This window comes from Glandiceps talaboti, chromosome 6 (assembly GCF_964340395.1).
Source record: "Glandiceps talaboti chromosome 6, keGlaTala1.1, whole genome shotgun sequence".
In the NCBI taxonomy this organism is placed as follows: Eukaryota; Metazoa; Hemichordata; class Enteropneusta; family Spengelidae; genus Glandiceps; species Glandiceps talaboti.
The window spans coordinates 11,919,370-11,944,332 of NC_135554.1; the positions used below are offsets into that span (position 1 = coordinate 11,919,370).

Here is a 24,963-nt window from a genome sequence, read left to right on the forward strand (position 1 = left end):
TAGAGTGGTCGGCTTGGAATCTGCAGGTTGCAGGTTCATGATCAACCCCTGTTGCTGCCATTTGTTTCTGAATGGCTAAAGTCCTTGGGTAAGATTTGAACCACAACTGTGCCTCAGTCCACCCAGCTGTATAATTGGGGACCTGGTGGGAAAGATGTTGCAATGTGAATGTTTTAATCCTATGCACTTATAGAAGCTGTAATGGATTGTATGCTCACCAGGGAGTTGAGGAAGTATAATGGTCTGATGTGCTGTTATAGATCTGTGCCAGGAGTAATAACTGTAAAGCACTTTGAGCACAGAGTGGGACAGCGCTACATAACAAATCAACATTTTTTTTTTTTAAATTATATTTTACGTTTAATGATATTATTGCTTAAAACCTCAATGGTTGTAACTTAGTGCTGTTTCATCAACAGTTGACTATCAAAAACTACACCAAACATTTATATGAAACATTCATTATCATTCTGACAAGATGAGTCACTTCTCAACTGGTCACTGACTCTGTATATGTATGTATACTGCCTTGACATCCATGTGTAAACACCTTTGAAAGAGCTACTAGTTTTGTCAAAGATTTATTCAATTTGCTAGATATCAATAGGGCACGATATGATTAAGTCTTTCCTGGCTTACTTCATTCAAGCAAATGTTCTCAGCCTGGTGTTTTTTTCAGAGGTCGCAGTAATCAAACTTTTTATGACAAACTCCCACTCCAATGAATAACAAACAATACAACATACAAAACTGTTTATACATGATACCACATTAAAACATACATTCAAACAAAAACATATGTAAAAAAAAAAAACACTACAGAGGATTGTTAAATAGCCAAGAATTGTTTTTAACAGGTCCTGATGGTTATGATGCTGGTCTCAATGGCAAATGTTATAGATTTGTTGAAGAGGAAGGAGTAAGTTGGCATGATGCAAGATTAGAGTGTATGACAGCTAACAATGGTGATTTGGTTATTGTCAATGATGAAGAAGAATTGGATTACTTGAGAAGTGAAATGAATGGTCAGACATTTTGGATAGGTCAGTAACACAATAAACAAAAGAGACACATACATCTGTTGACAAATAATTGAAAACTAAATGTAATTTGTCAAGTAAACTTTCTTGTCATATAAGTTGATGCACTTTGGAAGTGGTTGACCTTGTGTAGAGTGTCTGACAAGTACAATGTATGTACAGTCAGATTGCCAGTGGTACTTGTGATGTGTGCAAAGTTGACAAACGACAGTGATTTTTATCAGTTTTGGAAATTGGTAAGTCCTGTTACACCATGTTACACACAAATATTGTTGAAGTTTCAAATTGTTGGCCACTGTTTCTAAGGCCCAGGTCAGATTATTAGGTTTAAAATGTGAGTGAGAAAACAGTTGTCTAACAGCTGTAGAGAAATTGGGTCATGAATAAATGAATGGTCCAATGATAAGATATCATTCATGCAAGGACCCTGGGATTGAATCATAGGCCTTTAACATGACAATTTTCCATCTTTTTTTTGACATCCATAGGTCTATCTTACATCGAGTGGGAGCATGATTGGTTATGGATTGATTGTTCCGGTATGACACCATGGCAGCAGGATCAGTGGAATGGTGATGTCCCTACTGATCCCAATGATGTTGGTGATGAAATGTGTGCTGCATCTAATGGAAACTGGACAGGATATGAATGTATTACACCATTGTTTTACATCTGTGAACTCAATATCAAGGGTAAGTGCATTTGTAGAACTTGTAGAGTGTACAATGTATTTGCTAAGGTTTGGAAACCCCATTAGCAGGGGAGAAAAGGCAGTGCATCCCTTAAAGTGTATGGTAATTTTGTTTGGGAACCACTGACAGGTAAAATGACCTGAAAACCCTGGTAGATTTTACCTAGTACTTACTGCCTTTAGCAAAAAACCAAGTTGTAGAATGCACTTAGGTTGTCAGTAGATTTGTTTTCCAAATAGCGGAGTTTTTTTCTTTCCACTAGAGATACTGTAGAAAGGAAAGCTCTATTGTTTATGAGCTCAATCTCAAAGTGTATATTTGTGTATTGTGTGTAAACTGTTATCATCATTAGAACAGAGATATGGGTATTAAGTAGATTGCACATTTATAGACAAATTCAAACTTTGCAGTTTTCTAATTACAAAAGGGTTAAACAAGAAACAAGAAGCTGGAAATTCTCGGTACCTGCAATTCACTCTAGAGGGTCAAAATAGAACAAGAAGGTTAACTTCTTCTTACATGTGCCTTTGGTAATGTACAATGACATTTTGATGTAATCAATATCTTCTGCAATGCACTTGAATTGCATATTTGTGTCCAGTCATCAACAAATGTGTCTTGAGGACACCTGGATCCTATCATTGTGACCAATCAGCAACTAGCAATGACTTTGTATTGTAATTACATTTACAGATTTCACAGGTGAAGATCTCAATCCAACTGACCTAACAGGACATGCCCTGTCGATATCTGCCATCTACATTAATTGGGATGCACCTGAATATTCATGTGATATTATGGGATACAACATCTCCTATGAAGTGCAAGACCAATCCTGGACTAGCATAAATGTGGTGGTAGAGGGCGCTATGAACACTGATTACAGACTGATGGATCTCTTAGCAGACACTACTTATGTTATCACTGTGAGATCACATACCTTCAGAGGAAATGTACAACCAGGAATGACTACTATTGTTGCCACTCTAGCTCGTAAGTCTTACTCTGAAAATGGTTATTAATTTATTGAACTATTCCCAACTGTTAATTTTGAAACTGAATTCATAAGTTATGGCATTGCGGTTAATAATACTTCTCTACTGTATGCTTAGTACAAAATTATTAATGCTAAATGAGATGAATATTGCAACTATATAATGCTGTGTAATTTGCAGGAGAGTTTGATAGAGGTGCATCTTTGATCAATATTTAAAAGCTTTAGTCATGGCATGCAAGTTCTTGCACAAGGCTAGAAATTAAAGATACATATGAAAAACACTAAATATGGTGAGATGTATATATTGTCAATTACAGTCGCTAACTTTATGTATACATGACTTGGCTTGAATATGATGCATTCCAAGTTGCTCAATCAGTTTCTTATAACCATTATAAAATTATTAATTTCTGACTGTAGCTAAGCCAACTCAGCCAGCAGAGCCCACACCAAAGTCATGTGGAGGGCATTTCACAATCAAACCAGGTACAGCATTGGAAATTACATCACCTGGCTATCCTGGTCACTATGGCAACAATGAGTACTGTGAGTGGGTGATTGGAGCATCAGAAGGCAAGGTATTGAAAGTGTCGGTCTGGGAGTTTGACACTGAATATGGATATGACTTTGTTGATTTAGGTGAGTATTAATTGTCTTAAGATTTTCTTAAGAAGTTGAAGGAGAAACAAGATGTTAATATTCACATCATGTGTTGCAGTGAATCACTTCTCCACAGTGACTGTCTATGATTAAATGGTTTAATCTTAATTGGTATTGAATGTGAGAATATGTTATATATAACTCATATGGGTACAGTTTCAGTTAATTTTAAGGTATGTCAATTTCAAAATGTTTCATTTCTCTCTTTTATAACTAGGGCTGTTTAGAAGTGACAGTTGTTAAACTTCACACTATTATGACTTTGACATTGATTTCATCATTACATGTATACCTACAGGATGTCATTTGAGTTATCTCTTGACTCCCTGTTCTACTGTACTATATGTGTCATTTCAATCTTCCATTTTTTGTCATTTTGTCTCTGTAACCAGGCAACGGTGATGATCCCTCTGATCTTGAGACCCAATTTAGACGTCTGTCAGGCAGTCTAGACATCCAAACTCATCTGTCTGAGATGGATCATATGTGGCTTGTGTTCACTAGTGATGGTTCTGTTACTCATACAGGATTTGTCTTTGAATTTGAAGAAGTAGAACCAGGTGAGTTCTTTATTAATTCTTTCCTGTCCAGATGCCCACTTACTATTCCCCCTGTTCATATACATACTTACCATTCTTTCCATTGAGATACCTACTTACTATTCTTCCTGTATAGATACTTACTTACCATTCTTCCTGCTGCTGTCTAGATACTTACTTTTCTTCCTGTTGAGATACTTACTTACCATTCTTCCTGTCCAATACTTACTTACCATTCTTCCTGTCCAGATAACTGCTTACCATTCTTCCTGTTCAGAGATTTCTTACCATTCTTCCTGTCCAAATAGTTACTTACCATTCTTCCTGTCCAGCACATACATACCATTATTCCTGTCCAGATACATATGTAACATTCTTCCTGACTAGATCCATATACATGTACATTCTGTCATGTAATCATTTGTATTTCCCTTGTCTACTTTCCCATTAAATCTCTTGTTGTAACTTTGTATGTGTCTTCTACAGTTGAAGATCCTACTGAGAAGCCTGAAATTGGAACCACCATTGCACCCTCACCAGCACCATGTGGTGGCAATGTGACTGTCTTTGATGAACCAGTGGAAGTCTTATCACCCAATTATCCAAGTCACTATGACAACAACTTGGAATGCCTCTGGTCCATCGTTGCTCCTGAAGGCAGACGGATCCTCATCAACATCACTGACTTTGAAACAGAGGCAGCTTTCGATTGGGTAACCATGGGAACAGGACTTGACTCATCAAATAGGAAGTCCATCTTCAAGTTCTTGACTGGATCTGTTTATCTGGAACCATTTGATGCCAACTCTAATCAGATGTGGATGACACTGACTACAGATCATACAAATACAAGGAAAGGTTTCAGTATCACATTCCAAGAACTGAAGAGTGTTGGTGAGTTCCTACTACATGATTCATATACATGCACAATGTATGATAATTTTATATACTGAATTTCTTTGGAGGTTTACTCTTTTTGGCTATTGCTTTTATATGTATAGAAAAGGAAAAGTGATGAAATCAACATTACGATCATGTCTGATTTACCAATGAAATATTCCATACTTTATTTAATAAATGTATTATGTCTTATGTTTAATAACACTTTCTCAACTGATTTAGATCCTAACTCAAATGATAAGACATTTGATGAGTCTTTTATATTTTAAAGTTTTGCAATAATCCCATTGATTGAAACTCATATTTCTTATTTTTGTCGTTCTCACATATTCTTTGATATCTCCTTCCTTGGTTTCAAATGACAGCATGTGTGTCATTTTTCGATACTAGTGCATTCTCTACTGTAAAGACAAACAACAGAATGATTTAAAAATGATCTTCATTCATGCTTGCATCTGTAATATGTCATTTCTCAGACATGTAAGATTCAATGTCCCGCATACCGTGCACATAGGAGACATATCATGTGGTACATATGCATGGCACTTTGTTTTGCGAAACATGCAAATTTGATCAAATGGCGACCATACTTGGATTTCTAAATCAATAATTTCTATATAACTTATCAACTTCATTCAAGTGTCTAACCCTATGTTATCAGGTACAAGCTATCTCATGATACCTTGACCTTGAATTTCAGGGTCAATTGTCAAAAACCAAGAATTTTATTACATGTACTAAACAATTATATTATGTCTACCTTGATGTAGATTGTGGTGGTAGCTTCATTATTCCACCAGGAGGACACGTTGGTATATTCTCACCTAACTACCCAGCACAGTATGACAACAATGAATTCTGTGAATGGATCATACAGGCCGATCCAACACGATCTATTCTTGTGAATGTGAGGTCCTTCCACACAGAAGACCAGTATGACTGGGTAGACATGGGATCTGGTGATGATTCAACAAACAGGACAACTATGTTAAAACACATGACTGGACACTACCCCTCCCATCAATTCTCAACACTAGCTAATGAAATGTGGGTGACATTCATCTCTGATGGCTCTGTCACCAGACAGGGATTCTCCATTGAATTCTCAGAAGGTAAGAGTGTTCAATACCATTATATCTAAAGAGTATGAATAAACAAAATTCCAGGAAGAGATTGATTATGTAAACTGATTTAACGCTGAATCCTTAAGGATACGAATTGTACTTAAACATTACTCAATATATTAACATTTCCCACAAATAAGTAATTTTTAAGCATCTTCTTTGAAAAAAGAGAGGATGTTCTGTATAAAACTTAGATGGAATGTTATTTAACATTTTAAGAAACAACAGTGGTAATGTGTAAATAAAAATTACAGTGTTTATGCATAACGTACAGTTGAAAAAGATCATAAAGAAAGTACCTAGAATATACTACCTCCACAAGTAATATAAAGCCTAAAGGGATGTCAGGGAGAACAAAGAGTCAACACAAACCTGTAAACATAGCCCACACAGCGTTTAAAAAAAAGAGAGGATGACAGAATATAGCCTTCCATACAGAGATGAAAGAAAATGACAGCGGTCATGTCATAGCCCCTTCTGTGGCTGCAAGAGAGCTTAAGTGTTCATGTAGTAAATGAGTATAAAAACATATTTGACTTTCTTTACTTGTTTTGCACCTTAACTTAAGGGCTCTTACTAGAAATTTAAATACCATATTTTGTTGCACTATTTAGTCTGTAAGGCATCTTCTATCATTCCTCATTTCTACAGATGATGTATGTGGTACTGAACACTTGACAGATGCAAACGGATTTGTGACATCACCTAACTTTCCTAATAATTATCCTAATTCTATTAACTGTGTATGGATTATTGACATCACCGCTAATCTCAGTGTCAAGCTAGACTTCCTTAGTTTTGAAACAGAAGCTGGGTTTGATTGGTTGATCATTGGAAATGGTGACAATCCTAATGAAAATGAACAACATGTAAGTACTAAGTAGTAGTCAGTAATTAGTTCTTATAATATACATGAAGTACCCAATATCGATTCCAATTCAATTCAGTGGAGAGCAGGTGCATTGAACCCGGGCAATAATTTTCCATATAACGGCCCCGGATACACTTTGCCCAAATATGGCAAGTGGCGTACTCATTGATATCCTTTCGCTCAATGATTAGGCTTTGTTAATTTCTGTTCTCCATTTTTACGTTTTTTGCAAATAAAGTAACATTTCACTGTAACTTTATGTGATTCAAATGATATTTCTGTGCCGTCACATGGGGTATATGATAAAACCTTTACAGCCCAGATATGGGTTTTGCAGTCCTCAGTAGTATGGCTTATTGGCCCTCCTAAAGTCTAACCCTTCCAACTGTACAACCTCAGTCCACAAAACCCATATCCAGGCCGTAAATATTAATTATTATCACAGCAGTCTGTAGGAATACCGTAAAAAGAAGTAATTTGAATTGCTTAAGGAAATATCAGTTAAAATCTTGGGCATGCCATAACATTGATGAGAAACTTTCATTGAAGTAATAATTTATTTGAAATGAATAAAGTTAGTTTATCCATTTGTGTTTGTGTTTAAAGTGGTCATATGGATGAGAATTGGGCATTTGTTTTGGATTTTGAATTGATAAAACAACTTCAGTATATTTCTCTACTTGAAAAAAACTATGTGAAACAACATATACCAGACTCTTGTTTGTAACTCGATAACTTTCAAAACATTAATAAGTGACTGTGTAAAATGTTTGTCATTGTACGGTACAAACATTTTGCACTTTTAATTCAATGTTTTGCAGTTTATTGAGTTAGAAATAGTGAGTTGATATGCTGTATGTAATTGTTTCACAAATTGTGTTTACGAGTACTAAAACATAATAGAGTTATTTTATCAATTGAAAAGTCAAGATAAATAGCCTATTTTCATCCATATGGCCAGTGGCACTTTAATGGTACCATTAATCTCAGACCGCTATAGTGGTCTGACTCATTAATTAACAATTTAGGTCAGTCATTACATTTAGTTTATGTTGATTATTTTCAGAGGTTCACAGGTAGTGAATTACCACCAACCATTATTAGTGACAGCAATGCTATCTGGTTAAGATTCAGTACAGATTACTCTATTACATACCAAGGCTGGTTCCTGCTATATGAAGGAGGTAACGTTAAATTTTGATTTATTATTTATAGTCATACACAAGATAATTAGTTCTTTTCTTTAACCTTTCAACCTTCTGTCTGTCTGTCAGACATTTTCTGTGTGACTTTGATGTTTACTACCAAACCAGAGTGAATATAGAGTTTAAGTTACACTGGTTTTTTTTAAGTCTCGCACAATGTTTTTTGTTATGAATTACAGAAACAAAATACAGACACTGATAGCATGCAATCCTATTAAACGATATCTTTTATCTTACTGAGCAGTGTGGGAAAGCGCTACATATATATTTAACAACCAACATTATTGTTGTTCTTATTATTATTATTACGATTATTATTATTATTATTATTATTATTATTATATGTCTGCACAAACAGGAAATTACTGGGAGTAAAATTGACAGCACAGAAAAAAATGAAAAAAAAGACATTTGCAACAAGTAATTCATGGTGTATACATGAAAATCAAAATATTTGTGCTGTATAAACAGTAAAATTTCCTACATTGTACAGGTGTAGTAGCTATGAATTCAATACATTTTATTCTAACTTGTGAAAAAAGAATGTCTGAATGGATCAATGTAGAACAGATAAGAAATGAATGAATGAAGACAGACAGACAGACAGACAGACAGACAGACAGATAGATAATCAGATTGACACAGACAGACTGATTGAATTCTGTGTTAATAATTTTATGTACAATGATGTAACTATTTGTAGTGTATGTGACACCTGAACCTCCAACCACCACCCTACCACCTACACCTAGTTCAACACCATGTACACCTTGTGGTGGCATATTAGAAGACTTTGACGGTGATATCATCAGCTGTCCATACCCAGATGGCTCTTACTGTGAATGGAAAGTCAGACAAGAAACTGGTAAATTTGTATACATGGAGATAGACATGTTTGATATCAGTTCTGGTTTTGACTGGCTGTATATTGGTCACGGTCCCAATGTGAGTACTGACAGTACACTACAACAGTTAACAGGTACTAAAGGTGATCCAGACAACTCTGCCACCAAGGTTCCGGATGAAGTAGTGTCACTTTCCAATGAGGCATGGATTGTGTTTGAAAGTAGTCAAATTCCAACCAGTATGCCACAGTTTATCATCAAGTTCTCAATAACAGATGAAGGTAAATAAATGCTTAAATTAATTTTCATAAATTATGGAGAGTCGTTTCATGATTTTACATCACCTACAATTACTTACATAGTGATTTCAGGGAAACATCAAGTTGATCTTGTGCCTTTATAGAGTATCTTTACTCTGGGCCACATTGCCTCATGGGAATCATGAGCTGAAATGATTATTTATGGTTGAACAATGAATATTACTGACTCCGAAGTACTTATCCCTTCAGTTTAAAACCTATCTCATGAATATTAATAAAGGGAAGGGAACTCCGAACACCATCAATATTAAAGTGTATGACATTGCATTTACCATATGCTATTCATGAATATTCTGCAACATATAAATTCTATATGTTGTATACTAGTAGTTTGTCATTCACACTTTGATTGAAAGCATTGTTAGTAATATTTTCTTAAAATTATTAAAAACACAGAACCAGAAGTAACGATTCCAGCACCAGAAGAGCATGAACTGACAGAACCAGCTGGTCCCATATCATCACCAAACTGGCCAGATCCATATGGTAACAATATGGTAAGTACATTTTATTTACCTACCATAATTCTAGAATTCTCACTTATAGTGCAGGGGCATATGGGTTTTCGTGTGAAATGCATGTTAATTTTATGAAACATATATGGTTACGTTCATTATAGGACCAAATATAAAAAAATACATGTTGGCAATTTTTATCTTCAAAATTAGTTTGAGGGGGATAAAATAAAATTTGGCCCCAAGACCCTATTCTTAACAATTGGTTAGGCAATGAAAACCCATGAATCCATGATTATAGTCAACTTCCATTGATATGGCCTTAGCAACAGCCAACAATGCCAGTATATTTTGCAAAGATAACAACATTTTTGGTTAGTCAGGCAAAAAAAAATATCAAAACATGTATGCAAATATGCCTATCAACAAGACCATGTCCATAGCAACAGTCAGAACATTATGTATATTGTAAAGATAACAGTAATTGGTAGGTATATGTAAGGGCAGCCTGAATTCTGTTTCTCATGACCCAAACGACCCTAAATGTCTTCAATGAGATGAAACAATTTTAAATTGACGCCCTCTATGGCAGGGTTAGGAAACCCATGAGTGCGTATCTGAATGAAAATTATTGTTTATCGCTGAAATTTGGGCAAATTCAATAAAAGAAACAGTTCAATGTTCCTTCTGACTTTACTTGTCATTCAGAATATTAAAATATGATTATGAATTGAAAGTATCACCAACAAGTACTCATAAACTTACTATTTTTAAAAACAATTATTTTTAATTGTTAACAGACTCATAGACCAATCATTTTAAAGGTTTTACAATGGCAAACATAGAATTAAGGGCAGTATGTGGATAAACATGCAAAAATGGACAATGTTTTCCAAAGCTACGTTTTATTTATTGATGTAGTAACTAATGGATATGCAATATCATTTGTGGTAGCGCAGAATTTTTCTTTCGACAAGGCGTGAAGGAGCAGCAATCTAAAGTTTTGGCCTTTACTGAAGGCATTCAGTTTACACCTGGTATAAAAATATTTTTGATCAATAGCGTAGCATCAATTGAATCGTTACTATACAAAGTTATGTATTCGACTGAATAGACCCAATCATTTGTATTCAAAACTATTGTCTAGTCTCTCACGGCATTATGTTGTATGCATTGTCTACGTTTCTACTAGTATAGCTATTTGGTTGGCGTTACATGTCAAGTGAAAGGAACAACATGAATAGACGTGTTCTCCGCTGTTACATTTGATTACGTTATTTCATCGAAATTCTAAAATAAAACAGAATAAAGGACAGTGTAGTACAAAATAAAGATGATAAATTCAGTATCTGAAGAATATCTTTTATAATATTTCAAAGGAACAATATGAATATATGCATATTTAGTTTAGTTATTCAGCGTGAAGGTACTCTTACATTCGATTACGCAACGAAATTCCTCTTGGTCAGTCATGAATAAAGGTTGAAAGTAACAGCAGAGACACATTCTAATGTACCACCCAACCCCAACCACCAACCCACCAGAAAATAGCATCTTTAATCAAATTTTATTGCACTGTTAGCTATCATTCCACATGTTTTAGTACTCAAAGAAAATCTGACATTCAAATCCTCAACGTAAACAACATGGAAAATACCCTTCTACATCTTTTGGTAATTCTCATACACAAATAACCTTCATTGCTGGGAATAAGTAGTCACATGCCAACTTGATGACTAAGTCTATCTCTTTGACACCATTGCAAAGTGGAAATTAATAAGCACTCATGCCTTTAACAACGATTCATTTACTTTTTAATATTATATTTGTACAGAACGTAGAGGGAGAACTGCATACAGAACAAATAACAAAAACGTTCTAAAGTAGCTGCCATATTGACTTTTTTCATTGCTCTAGACAGTATCTCAATTGGTCAAAAGTGGGGGTAAAACATTCTAAAGGTTTCTAAAGGTGTTTTACTGAGTGATGTTTCTTTTCTATCTAATATTTGCAAGACGTCCAATTTATGTAACTTGTATGCTAATATTGAGAGGTAAAATTTCAAATTTTGCGTAGACCTAAACTTGGACTCTATATCCTGTGTAGAATGTACCTGTCCAGGATTCAATACTACATGTGTAGATACGTATTAAAACCAGATGCCAGATCTGAAAAGGAATATTTTTAACGTGTATGTACACTTGATAACAAGTCACATCAATACGCCGAAATTGGTCAAAAGGACATATCATTTGGCAAGGGTAGTTCTATACAATAAATGAATGCCTTTATTGTAGTCACAATAACCCTTTCTGGCAAACTGTTCCAAATGTCTACGACATATTGACTGGAAAAAATATTTACGTATAGCCAATCTGGATTAAAATAATTACTAAGTAATTACAATGATTTAATTGGTGTAGTAATAACAATAACCCTTTCTGGTAAACTTCCAAATGTTTACAACATGTCGACTGAAAAAATATTTTGGTATATCCAATCTGGATCTGTCTTTAAATCATTTCAATCTATATCCTCTTGTTGTCGAAGTAGATACTTTGAAAAATACAACTGGATCATGGCGAATATGTAAATGGAAAAGTTTATACACTTCAAGCAAATCAGCTCTAATTCATCTAGTTTCTAAAGTTGTCAGTTTCAATATGCGTAACTGTCCTCATAATTCAAGCCACCAAGCTGCGGAATCATCCTGGTGAACCGACGCTGCACTTTTTCCAAAAATGCAATATCCCTATTCGTATATATGTGGGGAAGACACTGGGGAAGCATAGTCAAGGTGTGGACTTACTAGTGCTTTAAAAGATAAAAACCAACCAGAGTATTCATAGTAACTGAAATAATTCATGGTTGGCGTACATTTTTGAAAGAATAGCAATCAGCAACATCAAAGAATACAGGAAATCAAATACACCGGAAGCATCATACATAATATGCAAATGATATGCAAATAAAGAAACCATAATTTATAATATTGTGATTAAAATGCAAAATTATACAATTGTCTACAAGTTTATAGTCTACAGGATGTCCATTAGTACATTTATACAGATATAAAGCAATCGTACAGTTCACATATTTTAATTTGCCATCAATATACAGACAAATCATGATTTTACATCATTTATGAAATTGCTGCAAAAATTACCCTTAATATTGAAATAAAAATTGCCAACATATATTTTTCAATTGCTCAGATGATGGGGAACACAATGAGATACGTTGGCAAAAATTAACCTGAATTTCACACGAAACCCCAAAATCTGCCATATGCCCCCGCACTATTAATTTCTTTGCATGTTTGCATGGCCCCAGCACAACTGAATTCCAGGCTAGATTATTAGCTGAATTACTAGTAATACTACTTTGTAGACTAACTTTCTGTGAATGAGTGATCAATGTACTCGTAAATAAATCATTCTGTCAATTGAAGTGTTTGTCAACTATTTGTCAATTTATTGGATATTAATAGCATACCTGTAAATGGGGTTGATACCTCTAAGAGTTTCAGTAAAGTGGCACAGTATTTTTTACATCTCACAACGTTTTTTGTTACAAATTACGTATTATAAAACAAAATACAGACACTGATGGATGGTATGGAAGATACAGTTCACACTGAACACAAATCAACATCACTTGTCGAATGTAACAATGAAGATTCAAATGCAAAACTATTGATTTGTGTTCACTGAGTAAGACACTATAAGTGTCTGTATTTATGTTTGACTTGTGTATAAATTTGTTACAGTAACAAAAAGCATTGTGTGAGATGTTAAATATATTGTGCTGGCTAGTTGAAGTTTGGATGCCAACATGGTTTCTAACTAAACCACATCTGGTCAAAGTCTCTCAATTAGCACAAAAAGTTGTTCATCCAATCAGTGAACCCCAAGTGACGTAAAACAGTGTATGAGTAGCATCTTAAGCTGACAAATATACCATATTTGGACATTACATAACTGCCCCAATAAACACTAACTTTATGAGGGACTGTGTTATTGGTTAGAATTTTGCAAATGATTAACAAAGACATGATGTTAATGACCGTGTGCGTTGCTCTGGATGAATTTTAAATTGCATCTCATGTATATCGGGACTTCTAGAGTAATGACTTTGACTATAGTGTGAGTGGAGGTGTAAATTGTAATGATACTGTATAGGAACTAGACTACCTAGTTGAGACTCTACATTGTATAGTCACTCTGGTTTTGTAGTAAATGGTTACTGTATGTAGTAGTGTGATGTGTTTTCAGAAAATGTATGGTTAATGGTAATTAGACATAAATTCAATTTAAATTATAATTTGCATTCAGGATATTTTATGGCAAATCATCCTACAAAAAGGACGCCTGGTTCGCATAAAAATCACACAGTTCTTTACTGAAGAAAACCACGATTTCTTAACTATTGGTTCTGGTGATATAAGAGGACAGCGAGTACTGTCTCGTCTCAGTGGCAGCTTAGTAGGAACAAGAGGGAATGGTGGTCTAAGCAAGCGAGCTATCACCATAGATGATGTAGTAGATGAGATTGAGATCATTAGTGAAGACTTTGGTATGTGGTTAGCATTTACAACAGATGATAGTAATATAGACCAAGGTTTCTATTTGGACTATGACTCACTGGACACACAAGGTAAGGATGTACTTCTCTTTTTGGTGAACATGTACTTTAAATATTGTGTCATGATGGTCGATTGGTTATAGTGACTGGCTTGGAATCTGCAGGTTGCAGGTTCCAGCCCAGTCACTGCTGTTTGTTTTTGAATGTGTGTATGGGGCTGAAGTTACATTGAATGCCTTCCAAGTTATCCCATATCACAGTTGCCTACTAGTACATGTAGGCTTTGCAAGGCATTCACAAGTAACATTTGATAGAAGAAAAAGGGACCTTTGTGTTAGGAGTCTTGTGTGTGCATTCATCACTTCAACTGAATCTAACTATTCGACTTGTGATTTCTTTTACCAGAGGAGAATTGTGCTGGAAGTGATATTACTGAACCAGAAGGAAGTGTGACATCACCAAATTATCCAGATAACTATCCCAACAATGCAGACTGTGTGTGGATTATCACATTACCTGATGGATATGAAGATCAGAGAATTCAAATCACATTTGACGATTTTGACCTAGAATACCAGTAGGTTTGGCATATTAAAATCTGAAAATATGGTTGTCACATCAAATGTTCAAAGTGTTACTACGTGTAACATAACTGTAATATATTTCACATATTGCCTATTCTTGCCTACTGAAACAGTACAACTACTGCACTTTGGATAAAATGGTTGTTTTTTCTTTCTATTGTGCTGGACAGAATGTATTTTAGATTGATTGAAAGCTAAAGTTTATGAAAAAGAGATGCATTCATTTAATTGCGTGCTTTGTTTAAGAAAAAAATTTAATTTCTCTCTCTCTCTCTCTCTCTCTCTCTCTCTCTCTCTCTCTCTCTCTCTCTCACAAACACACACACCACTTGATTTAATGACATCAGGGAAGACTACCTTATCCTGGGTTCTGGTGATGACATTGATGAGAACATATTGGCGGCCTACACTGGACACACCTTACCACAGCCATGGACTAGTCCAGATTCTGTTGTATGGTTAAGATTTACAAGTGATGAATCAGTAAATAAAGCTGGTTTTAACCTGAATTATAAACCTACTACTGATATACGTAAGTCAGGCTGACATATTGTCTTGAATTTTAACAATTGTGTACATGAATGTTGAGAAAACATGAAAACATCAAAATGATCATCTGACTAAATTTCAACATGTATATGTTGGCAAGAACAATGGAATCTTCCTCTCGGAGAATCATTGTCCATGGTTTTGGTGATACAAACCGCGAAAATATGTACACCAGTGCATTAGCTTGAATGGTGTGAGCCAAGGAAAGACTTCATACAAAGACAAAATTATGTCAATACAACTAATACAAAAACAACAGTGGGTGCCTCTGATGTAGGTTCATGTGATGCTTTTATCAGATTTTGAAACTTCCCTCAATAACAATTATCCTGTTTTCAGCAGCAAAAGTGTTATCTTTCAAGTAAAAACAACAACCTAATCTTGAAAAAAGATCACCTTTGACCAGAATTCTATTACATATAATGTCTTGATGAACACTGCCTGTTTTAGCCGAATTTTACATGTGCTCACCCTTTCTCTGTTTCTGTTGACAGCTGAACCAATTTGTCCTACTGTGCCTGCACCAGTTGTCACTACAAAGGAAGTTCCAGTATTCCCTGAAGACACCTACACAGCATCTATCATTATTTATAATGGTAATAGTACATGGGTGAGTTATAGTGTTCAGCATCTATCATTATTTGTGATGGTAATAGTACATGGGTGAGTTATAGTGTTCAGCATCTATCATTATTTATGATGGTAATAGTACATGGGTGAGTTAAAGTGTTCAGCATCTATCATTATTTATGATGGTAATAGTACATGGGTGAGTTAAAGTGTTCAGCATCTATCATTATTTATAATGGTAATAGTACATGGGTGAGTTAAAGTGTTCAGCATCTATAATTATTTATAATGGTAATAGTACATGGGTGAGTTATATAGTGTTCACATTATTATGGTCACCGATAATCAATTACTCTACAATAATACCATGCAAACATAATTTATAATACTAATATTTCAAACTAAGTTTTGATAATGGTAACAGTACAAGGCTACCGAAAACAATATTACACTTAGGTATGCAATAATGTTTTTGGTATTGAACTGCAGGGCAAATACCACTAGTATGCACACACATTGGTGCAAGTTATCACTGGTACATTTATGTAATGATAAACCAAGCATATTTTTTTGTTTTATTTTTGCACACACCAGTTTACTGATCAAGTTCAACAAGATTTTGCCCAAGTAATTGCCACTGTGTTGAATGATTGGTGTCCCCAAGATCCAGCATATTGCCTAGTAGGAGAGAATGCTGTCTTTGAGTAAGTATCAGTCACTATGTAGAAGTCAACAAGACTTTGACACTTTCATTGAATTTTTGTTCAGTATATTTTGTATTTTATGCAACTTTTTATTCTTTGTTTATTGCTGATTTGTTGTGTGAAGTGGAGCTTATTTCCAATATCTGATTAAAATACTCTTATTGTTCAGTATGTACATATACTCTGACATTAAATAATTGCGAACTATGTATATGTAACAGTAACGTATTGACAAGTTGATTTTAAATGTTCAGCACTCAACGTATATAACGTGAGTAAAGAATCAGAACTACATTCATCATACCAGTTGATTTAATTGAAATGAGCCGTTTGTGTTACATGACAAGTGCCCCCCCCCCCACACACACACACATTAGACTACTTTCATCATACCAGATGATTTAATTGAAATGAGCCGTTTGTGTTACATGACAAGTCCCCCCCCACACACACACACATTAGACTACTTTCATCATACCAGATGATTTAATTGAAATGAGCCGTTTGTGTTACATGACAAGTGCCCCCCCCCCCCCCACACACACACACATTAGACTACTTTCATCATACCAGATGATTTAATTGAATGAGCTGTTTGTGTTACCTCTCATATAAACTAAATGTGATACTTGCATGTAACTGCCAAGTTTGTAATCTCCCATATATTTACATGTATGAAAATTATCTGTTTAGATGTAGTACTGTATCATGGATAACATCAATTATATAAAAGAAAATTCCTACAGTCAAATATAATCACTGAACCAACTGTGGTTTCTTTTTAAGTTTTAGGCATAACATTTGTCTATTCTCAGAGTGAAAATGGTGACAGTAAGCTTGCCAGTCCTATAAAATAAAAAATTATATTAAATAATACCATAGGGTGAAGGACGAATAGTCAATTTTGTTCTTGCAATTTTCCGGATTTCTAATATTATTTTCTCTATATTTCAAATAAAATTTTAAATATTGCAACCATAACTATTGTTTCCTCTCAGTCTCACTGTTTTTTCCTATTTCCTACTTATGCATTATCACTGTCTAATCAGAGTTTACCAACTTTGCATTAATTAGTAGAGTGCTAATCCAAGAACAAACTCACAGGCTATTTGCCCAATTAACACATTGTGCAGTGAGTGTAAACATCCACTGATCTGACTAATGGAAGATCAGTAGATATTTACACCCACTGAGCAATTTGTCAAATGGGCAATTATCCTGTGATAATATGGACTTTAGTTAACACAGGGTATTTTAAATAGAATCCCCTTTTTTTCACTTGATATGAGTGATAACAACAAATCTCTTTATCTCATTGTTTTGTTACCCATATCAATTCACAAATAAATACTTGTGTCATCATTTACAGATCAGATGATATTGAATTCCTTGAATTGGAGGATGTGAATGCTGGATTAGTCATGGATGTCAAAGTACAACATCCAGAGATAGATGGAGAGTATGCCTTGACCCAGGATCAGTTAGAAACCATGCTGACTGAAAACGAAGATGTAATAGAGAACCAAATGGGCTTCGATTATGAAGTAGTTGACAGGAGTTTGTATGAAACAGAGGATGAAGTCAAGTGGTGGATTATACTGCTCGCTGTAATAGGGGCCGTTGTTCTCGTTCTCCTCATCATCCTTATCATATACTGCATTCGACAAACAAAAATTGACAAGTAAGTTTGATTTATTAATGAAGTAAATTATCAACGTGTTTACTTTTAAGCTAAATTAAGAAATACAGCAGAAATCAAGGTTCAGCTTACTAAAGATAGACACAAACTAAAACTATTGTTTGATGTGGTGAATGACACAAGTGGGTGATAGCAGTACCTCTGTTATACTGTAATCAAGGTAGTGTGTGGCCACTTGAGAGAAAAAACTAGCTATCAGGAACACCACCCTAACTCAGTGTATAGTTAAACCAAAGTTCATTCAATAGTTTATATGATCACAACAATAGTTTTAGTTTGTGTCTATCTTAAGTCAGGCAAACTTTGATTGCTGATGTCATAAATGCTTTATGAAAGATGAAAAAGTTATTTTGTAAATAATTATGAAATAACTGCTAAACCAAAGATTGCTAAGTTTGAATATTAAAATGATATTACATCTTTAAATATAAATGTATAAGATAATTGATAAATGTAAATTGATAATTAATAAATAGTAAATATCTTTAGTAATGCTAGAATAAATGCTTATTTTTATGTAAAGGATAGTGTAGGCAAATATTTCTTGTAAAATAGCTAAATTTATAAAATAACATTCAGCTTGTAATACTAATTAAATGAATTGATAAAGGGTGTGGTTATTGTAGTCTATTCTCATTGTGTTCAACTTCATTTTTGTGACTTTGGTTTTGATAACAGAGATTCACTGCATCGTTGTTAATGTTATCTAAGGAAAAAAAAGAATTGTTTCTGGTCATCACTTAAATATCTTCGCGTTGGTTTTTTTTCCATGTTTGTTCAGCCCATACAGTCTGCATATCCGGGGGAGAAACACAAAAACAACCCTCCTTATATGTATTTCAGTGAAAACAACTACAGAGGCAATCATGAAAAGCAAATGACATCTGCCCATATACACACTTGCTCTAAAGTACTAAATAAACAGTAATTGCCATAAAAAGTAGATTGAGTGACAGGTTTGTTGAGAATAAAAAGAAAAATTTGTGTTTTCGTGCCACTTTAGACAAACTGTCCTGACCAGAAACAATTTTTTTTAAGGCCTAACATGTGATGTTAAGGTAAAATGTGCCTCGGGACAAATTTTACCGAAATTCAAAATTCTTAAAAATCTCTCCAAACATTACTATATAAAAGGTTGTTTCTGATCCTTTAAGCAATAAAAGCAATCCGGGTGTGCACCGACATGCTTTCAAGGAAATTGTCAATCATGTATTTTCCCATAGAGAAAACACAGTATTTTTGGCAGCCATATTGGATTCTAAAATGTCTCAATTATGATACATTTTTGACATCTATTTTAAGGAATTGTATGGGGACCCCAATTTTTTTTCTCATGATTTTAACTGGGTTAGAGTTTTCTTGAACAAAGTAGCAGCCAAAGTTTAAATAAATTTATTTCCGAGGTGCATTTCACGTTATAGTAACTTTGTCATAGTGAAACACTGGATTACAACATAGTATGTAGCAACATGAAATCAAAATACAATTTCCAATTTACGAAGCCTTCTTTAGACAATCGTACAGAATTTAGAAAAAGTACTTTGGCAATGAAAATTAAAACTTTTGAATAACATGAGGATGAAGCTAATTCCACCCAATGTCATCTAATCACACTGAAAGCATATGTTAGGAATGTATTTTTACCTTGGTTCATACAATATTGGAAGATAAGGACAACAGAGAGACGTCAACCCAGTACAAATGAAAAAAAAATGCAATTGATTGTTACCATTGTAGTCAGACCACAGGGGGGGGGGGGCTTGAAATCCTCCCACTCGCCATGCAATTAGTGGAGGGTTTTCATGGTGAGTGGGGAGGATGAAGGGTCAATGGTAAGGGGCGCTCAGTAGAACTAACTCATAAATAATTAATAAGGTAGTTAGTCATAGTATAGTAAAGGTGGTATATTAAAACCAACAAAAGAACAATTTAAACTTGATCTAGAAACAAACACATCAGATTTTCAAATCATCACTTTATTACATGGCACTTTGTAGAGAAAAGATTTTTTTAAACTGCAAAATTTAAAGTAAACAAACAAAAACAAATTTTGTAAAGAAAGAACATAAACAATAAACAAAAACAACTATTTGTAAACAAATATGGCCAATTTCAAGCCCCTGTGGTCAGACTTCAAAGATTTCTATGGTAAATGTGTTAAAATTACTTAAAATCTTGACCAAAAATGTTCATAAGCTTTGTCGATCAAATTATTTTGGAAGATTATAATGCACCAGCTGTTTGTAGCGAGGCAATGTGTCTGGTATTGTTGTCCATATCTATAAGTGTTGTAAGAAGTAAAATAAAAAATATATGTATGACTCGCACTGTTCCAGCGATGTTAGATGACATTGGGTGCAAAATTAAACTATAACAACCCATCAGAGTTAAAAAATCATACCTCAAACCAATGGGATGAAACTGTTGATATCAACTCCAACATATCAACTTTTTCCACCAGATGTGGAAGAGATTTTTAATCCTGTTCCATAGATGTGAAAACAAACAAAAGACTCGCAACCTGACGAAACTAAAGGAAAAGGCTTTGTTTTGCTTTTCATGAAAACAGTGTTTCACAGAAATATAAGACATCGTGTGATATAAACAAACATTGGAGTGCAAGGGTTACTTATAAGAGGTGGCTTGGCTTGGTGTTAGCTTTAAACTGGGAAATTGCAACATGAACTGTACAAAGTAAATATTACTGTACATGTACAATAATGACTACAGCAACAATTATTTATGAAGTACTACAATGTATTGTCAGTCATATTGAATGTACACTGCTTTAAAGTGGCCATATTGATGAAGATTGCAAATTTATTTTGGATTTTCAATGTATAAAACAATTTTATCATGGCTTCCTGCTTGAAAAAACAATGTGAAAATACATATCCCAAGTCTGTGTTTGTAACTCAATACATTGCAAAAAAAAACCTGATAAGTGTGTACAATGTTTGTTAATGTACGTACAACAACAAACTTTGTTCACATTTTAAAACTTTTTTGCAATGTATTGAGTTACAAACACACACTTAAAAAACAATGTTGTTTCACATTAATTTTTCAAGTAGGAAGCCATGATAAAATTGTTTTATGAATTCAAAATCAAAAATAAATACCCAATCCTCATCCATATCCATATGGCCACTTTGATAAATGATTACTATAAAAATATTCTAAAATAAATGTATATGTAGTGATACAAAATTGAAATAAAACATGTACATTTGTCGGAATTTTATTTATGATTCCAGTAAAAAGGAAAAGCTTCCTTGGGGAACCAAGAGTAACCATTAAACTCTTTCCTAATTACTATAGTATATAAATTTTGTACTGAGATTTGGAAATTCCTAGTACAAAACGTTATTATATATGTTTTACTATATAATATACATGTTTGTAAGCATGCACAACTGTTTATTTCTCTGGTTTGGGCATAACAGCCCCGTTCTTGAACAGAACAGAAAGTTATAGCCAGTTTTCAAGTTACCATTCACAAGCTCTGTTTGATACAACCAAGCAGAAGTAATAAGAAACTCCACATGCTACATTAAGATTGAATGAATACAGTGTCTTGCAGCATTTTGCCTAAATAAAATGAATAGACATCAAATGCAGGCATCATAACATTGGCACCTGGGTGCCTGTGTGTAGCTGCAGTACATGTACATGGTTTATGTCGTAAATAGACAAAATGTAGCAAGAATTTGCTATCTTGGTATCTTAGTGTAGAATGTGCAGTTTCTAATAAGTTTCTGTGTGGTTTTGCTAAACAGAGCGACTGAACTGTAACTTGAAAGGCTGTATCAAATTGTACATTCAATTATACTGACCACTTCGTATTGTAAAAAAAATTGTTATTTTTTACAGTCAAGTTTCTTTCCTCTTCTCTTCTTAGCCAAGTGCATCCTCTAAGAACCCTTGTATCTCTCTAGCTAATAGTATTCTCCCCTCAAAGTAATTTTAGTTTTCCCATTGTGTTGAATATCAACCATTATCATAGCTATTAAACTGAAATTACCATGATCAGAATATCATCCGTTAGTGGTGGATTTTTAAAATGGATTTAATGATGGTAGAAAATCTTCTCTTGATTACACTATTTTAAAGCTGAGTTTGGAGTGTGAAAAACAGTTGTTCTGTACGAGTTATACAATACTTTTGTCAAGAACAAAGAATGATCCCATGCAATTTGTATAACTCCACTGATAAGATAAGGCTAATGCAAGAACCTAGGATTGGATCCCTGGCCTCTCATTCTCTGACATGTTATACATTGTACACGACCATAGCACAAAATAGGATGCCATCCGTACATACATTTAAAGTTCTTCAAGCCAACTGTTTTAATAGGACAGAGTTGAAAATCATGTGTTTAATGTATGACTTTGTACAATGCGTGTTGTATTCTGCTGTTTGATGTGGTCATGGTTACCTATGAATGAATTTACTTTGAGTCACTACAAATGTGTAAATAAAGAGAAGACTTCTCGGCACCTTCAAAACCAGTTTTAAATTGTTCACCTCAGACAAAATGAAGTTCTGATCATAGTAATTTCTATTCAACATCTACAATGGTCATAATATACCTGTCCAGTAATCTATATTAATTTTCTCTATAACTTAGAAGGTTTTAAGTTTAATAATGTTAATTTTAATCTTCCTGCTTTGATGAGACTTAATGTTAAAAGGGATCATTTCCTTTCAAATCTTCTTTTCCTATTGTTCTGCCAATTACAAAACAACCTGATACTGACAAATACTAGCAAGTGAGTAATTTAAAATAGATCATGGTGTTGCTATCAGTTTGCTAATAACTCATTCAGAAATAACCATTTCAGTTAAAAAACCCTACACTCTTCCCCCTATCATTGAATCACTAAATCAGAACCCTATCTCAGTATAAATCTCCCTACAACCAATTCCAATCAAGCATCCTAGTTAGACTGCCTCATGCTACGTGCTAAAACTACCTACTTGAGTTTCTCTGTTGTTCACAGTATAAAATTTCACACTCCCTGGTAAACTTTAATTTGAAGCAAATTGTTGATAAGGCCAACACTGGCTAGCCTACTAGTACATGTATTACAATGCCTAACATTCAACTAAATTGTTTTCTCTGCTTGTTACAATTGTTTATAGCATTCATATCAAGTGTAAATGTATACTGTTACATTATACAGTGTCGCTAAATAAATGTAATCAATCTGTAAACAGTCATACTAGTGCGGTCCTAAAACCACAAGATTCTAAAACATACATGGAATCTCACATACAGCATAGATCTATTATCTGAATAATAGATCCATGCATAAACACAGTTGGGGCACTCTCATTAAATTGCATTGTTAGCTGACAACATTGTTTACATTAAAGTTCAGTTGGAAAGGCCATATATGCTAGTCTTGTAATTAAACCAGTGTTACTTTACACCGGATATATGGATGCTATATGGGAAATGATTGTGATAAGAAGGAAACACACTGACTGAGTGTTAAGTGTTGTACATTATACACACATCCATAGAGTAAACTACAACTTCACTGAAAACTGTGAACTCAGTGCATGGCTGGTGTTTTGTGTTATGTAACAAGCCATGTGTGAGTGTGCAGTGATAATGAGATCATAAATCTGATTAACAGTTTGCATTTACAACCAATAACACCAAAGTAAAGCATTTTCTGTATGTACCACAATCATTTAACATATAATCCATATGAAGTGTAAAAGTATCCTGTTTCGTTTGTTAATTGACCACATTAGAAAGACCACATGTAAGGCTTGTATAAGTTGTAAATAAAGTAATTGAAACAGTATACATTTACACAATATGAATGCTATAAACGAGAAAGTGCTTTACTTCAGTGTTACTCATTGTAATATGAATGCTATAAACGTGTGTAACACAGAGAGAAAGTGCTTTACTTCAGTGTTACTCATTGTATAGTGACTAACCATAAAAACAGTATTTTAAACAGAGGACCTCATCATAAGTGGGTAGTTTTAGCACAGTTTGTGATAGGAAAACTGGGATGTTGAAAGAATTTTGCTGTGTGTGTATGTGTGTGTCTATATTGCCATAGAGTCACCACTTAATCAGAACCCTATCTCAGTAAACCGCTCTGTGTGTTTCATTATTTCATGTTATCAAGTACTATCATGAGATATGTAATGTGACAAACATTGCAAACAAAATGCCTACTATAAGGAGACTACTAATGAGGATCGGTGGTCAGTGAACTGTTTGTGTGTGTTATATAACCTATGTTATTCAGCTATTAAGTATAATACAATACCTAATTCTATGAATATATTCCTACCAAAGAATAGCTTGAATACGAAAAGCTATTTGTCAAGGTCATAAGTTAGAGGGATACAAAATATTTGATACAGTAATATATATTTTGAAAGAAATAGCAACCTCTTTTCTATCGTCATGCATCAGCATATCTGATACAGTAATAAATATTTTGAAAGAAATAGCAACCTCTTTTCTAATGTCATGCATCAGCATTGTGCCTCAATTTTACAGACATACATTTCCATAGAAACTTTATTGATATAAAGATCCAGGGGCAGTATCTTTTGTTATATTACTCGAGACTGAATAAATTATAAACAC

The 24,963-nt window shown here is 34.1% G+C and overlaps 1 protein-coding gene across 1 annotated transcript in view; it reads left to right on the top strand.

The window, feature by feature from the left end:
* Positions 1 to 24,963, top strand: part of LOC144436842 (cubilin-like) — a 54,785-nt gene that overhangs the window by 20,278 nt on the left and 9,544 nt on the right. The window contains exons 27-43 of the mRNA XM_078125701.1: positions 858 to 1,043; positions 1,529 to 1,732; positions 2,426 to 2,725; positions 3,150 to 3,368; positions 3,782 to 3,949; positions 4,415 to 4,822; positions 5,599 to 5,940; positions 6,604 to 6,821; positions 7,890 to 8,007; positions 8,732 to 9,154; positions 9,590 to 9,690; positions 13,983 to 14,304; positions 14,638 to 14,809; positions 15,164 to 15,348; positions 15,860 to 15,975; positions 16,530 to 16,639; positions 18,009 to 18,320. Of these exons, the coding sequence (XP_077981827.1) occupies positions 858 to 1,043; positions 1,529 to 1,732; positions 2,426 to 2,725; positions 3,150 to 3,368; positions 3,782 to 3,949; positions 4,415 to 4,822; positions 5,599 to 5,940; positions 6,604 to 6,821; positions 7,890 to 8,007; positions 8,732 to 9,154; positions 9,590 to 9,690; positions 13,983 to 14,304; positions 14,638 to 14,809; positions 15,164 to 15,348; positions 15,860 to 15,975; positions 16,530 to 16,639; positions 18,009 to 18,320 (3,904 nt within the window). The remainder of the gene's footprint in view (positions 1 to 857; positions 1,044 to 1,528; positions 1,733 to 2,425; positions 2,726 to 3,149; positions 3,369 to 3,781; positions 3,950 to 4,414; positions 4,823 to 5,598; positions 5,941 to 6,603; positions 6,822 to 7,889; positions 8,008 to 8,731; positions 9,155 to 9,589; positions 9,691 to 13,982; positions 14,305 to 14,637; positions 14,810 to 15,163; positions 15,349 to 15,859; positions 15,976 to 16,529; positions 16,640 to 18,008; positions 18,321 to 24,963) is intronic.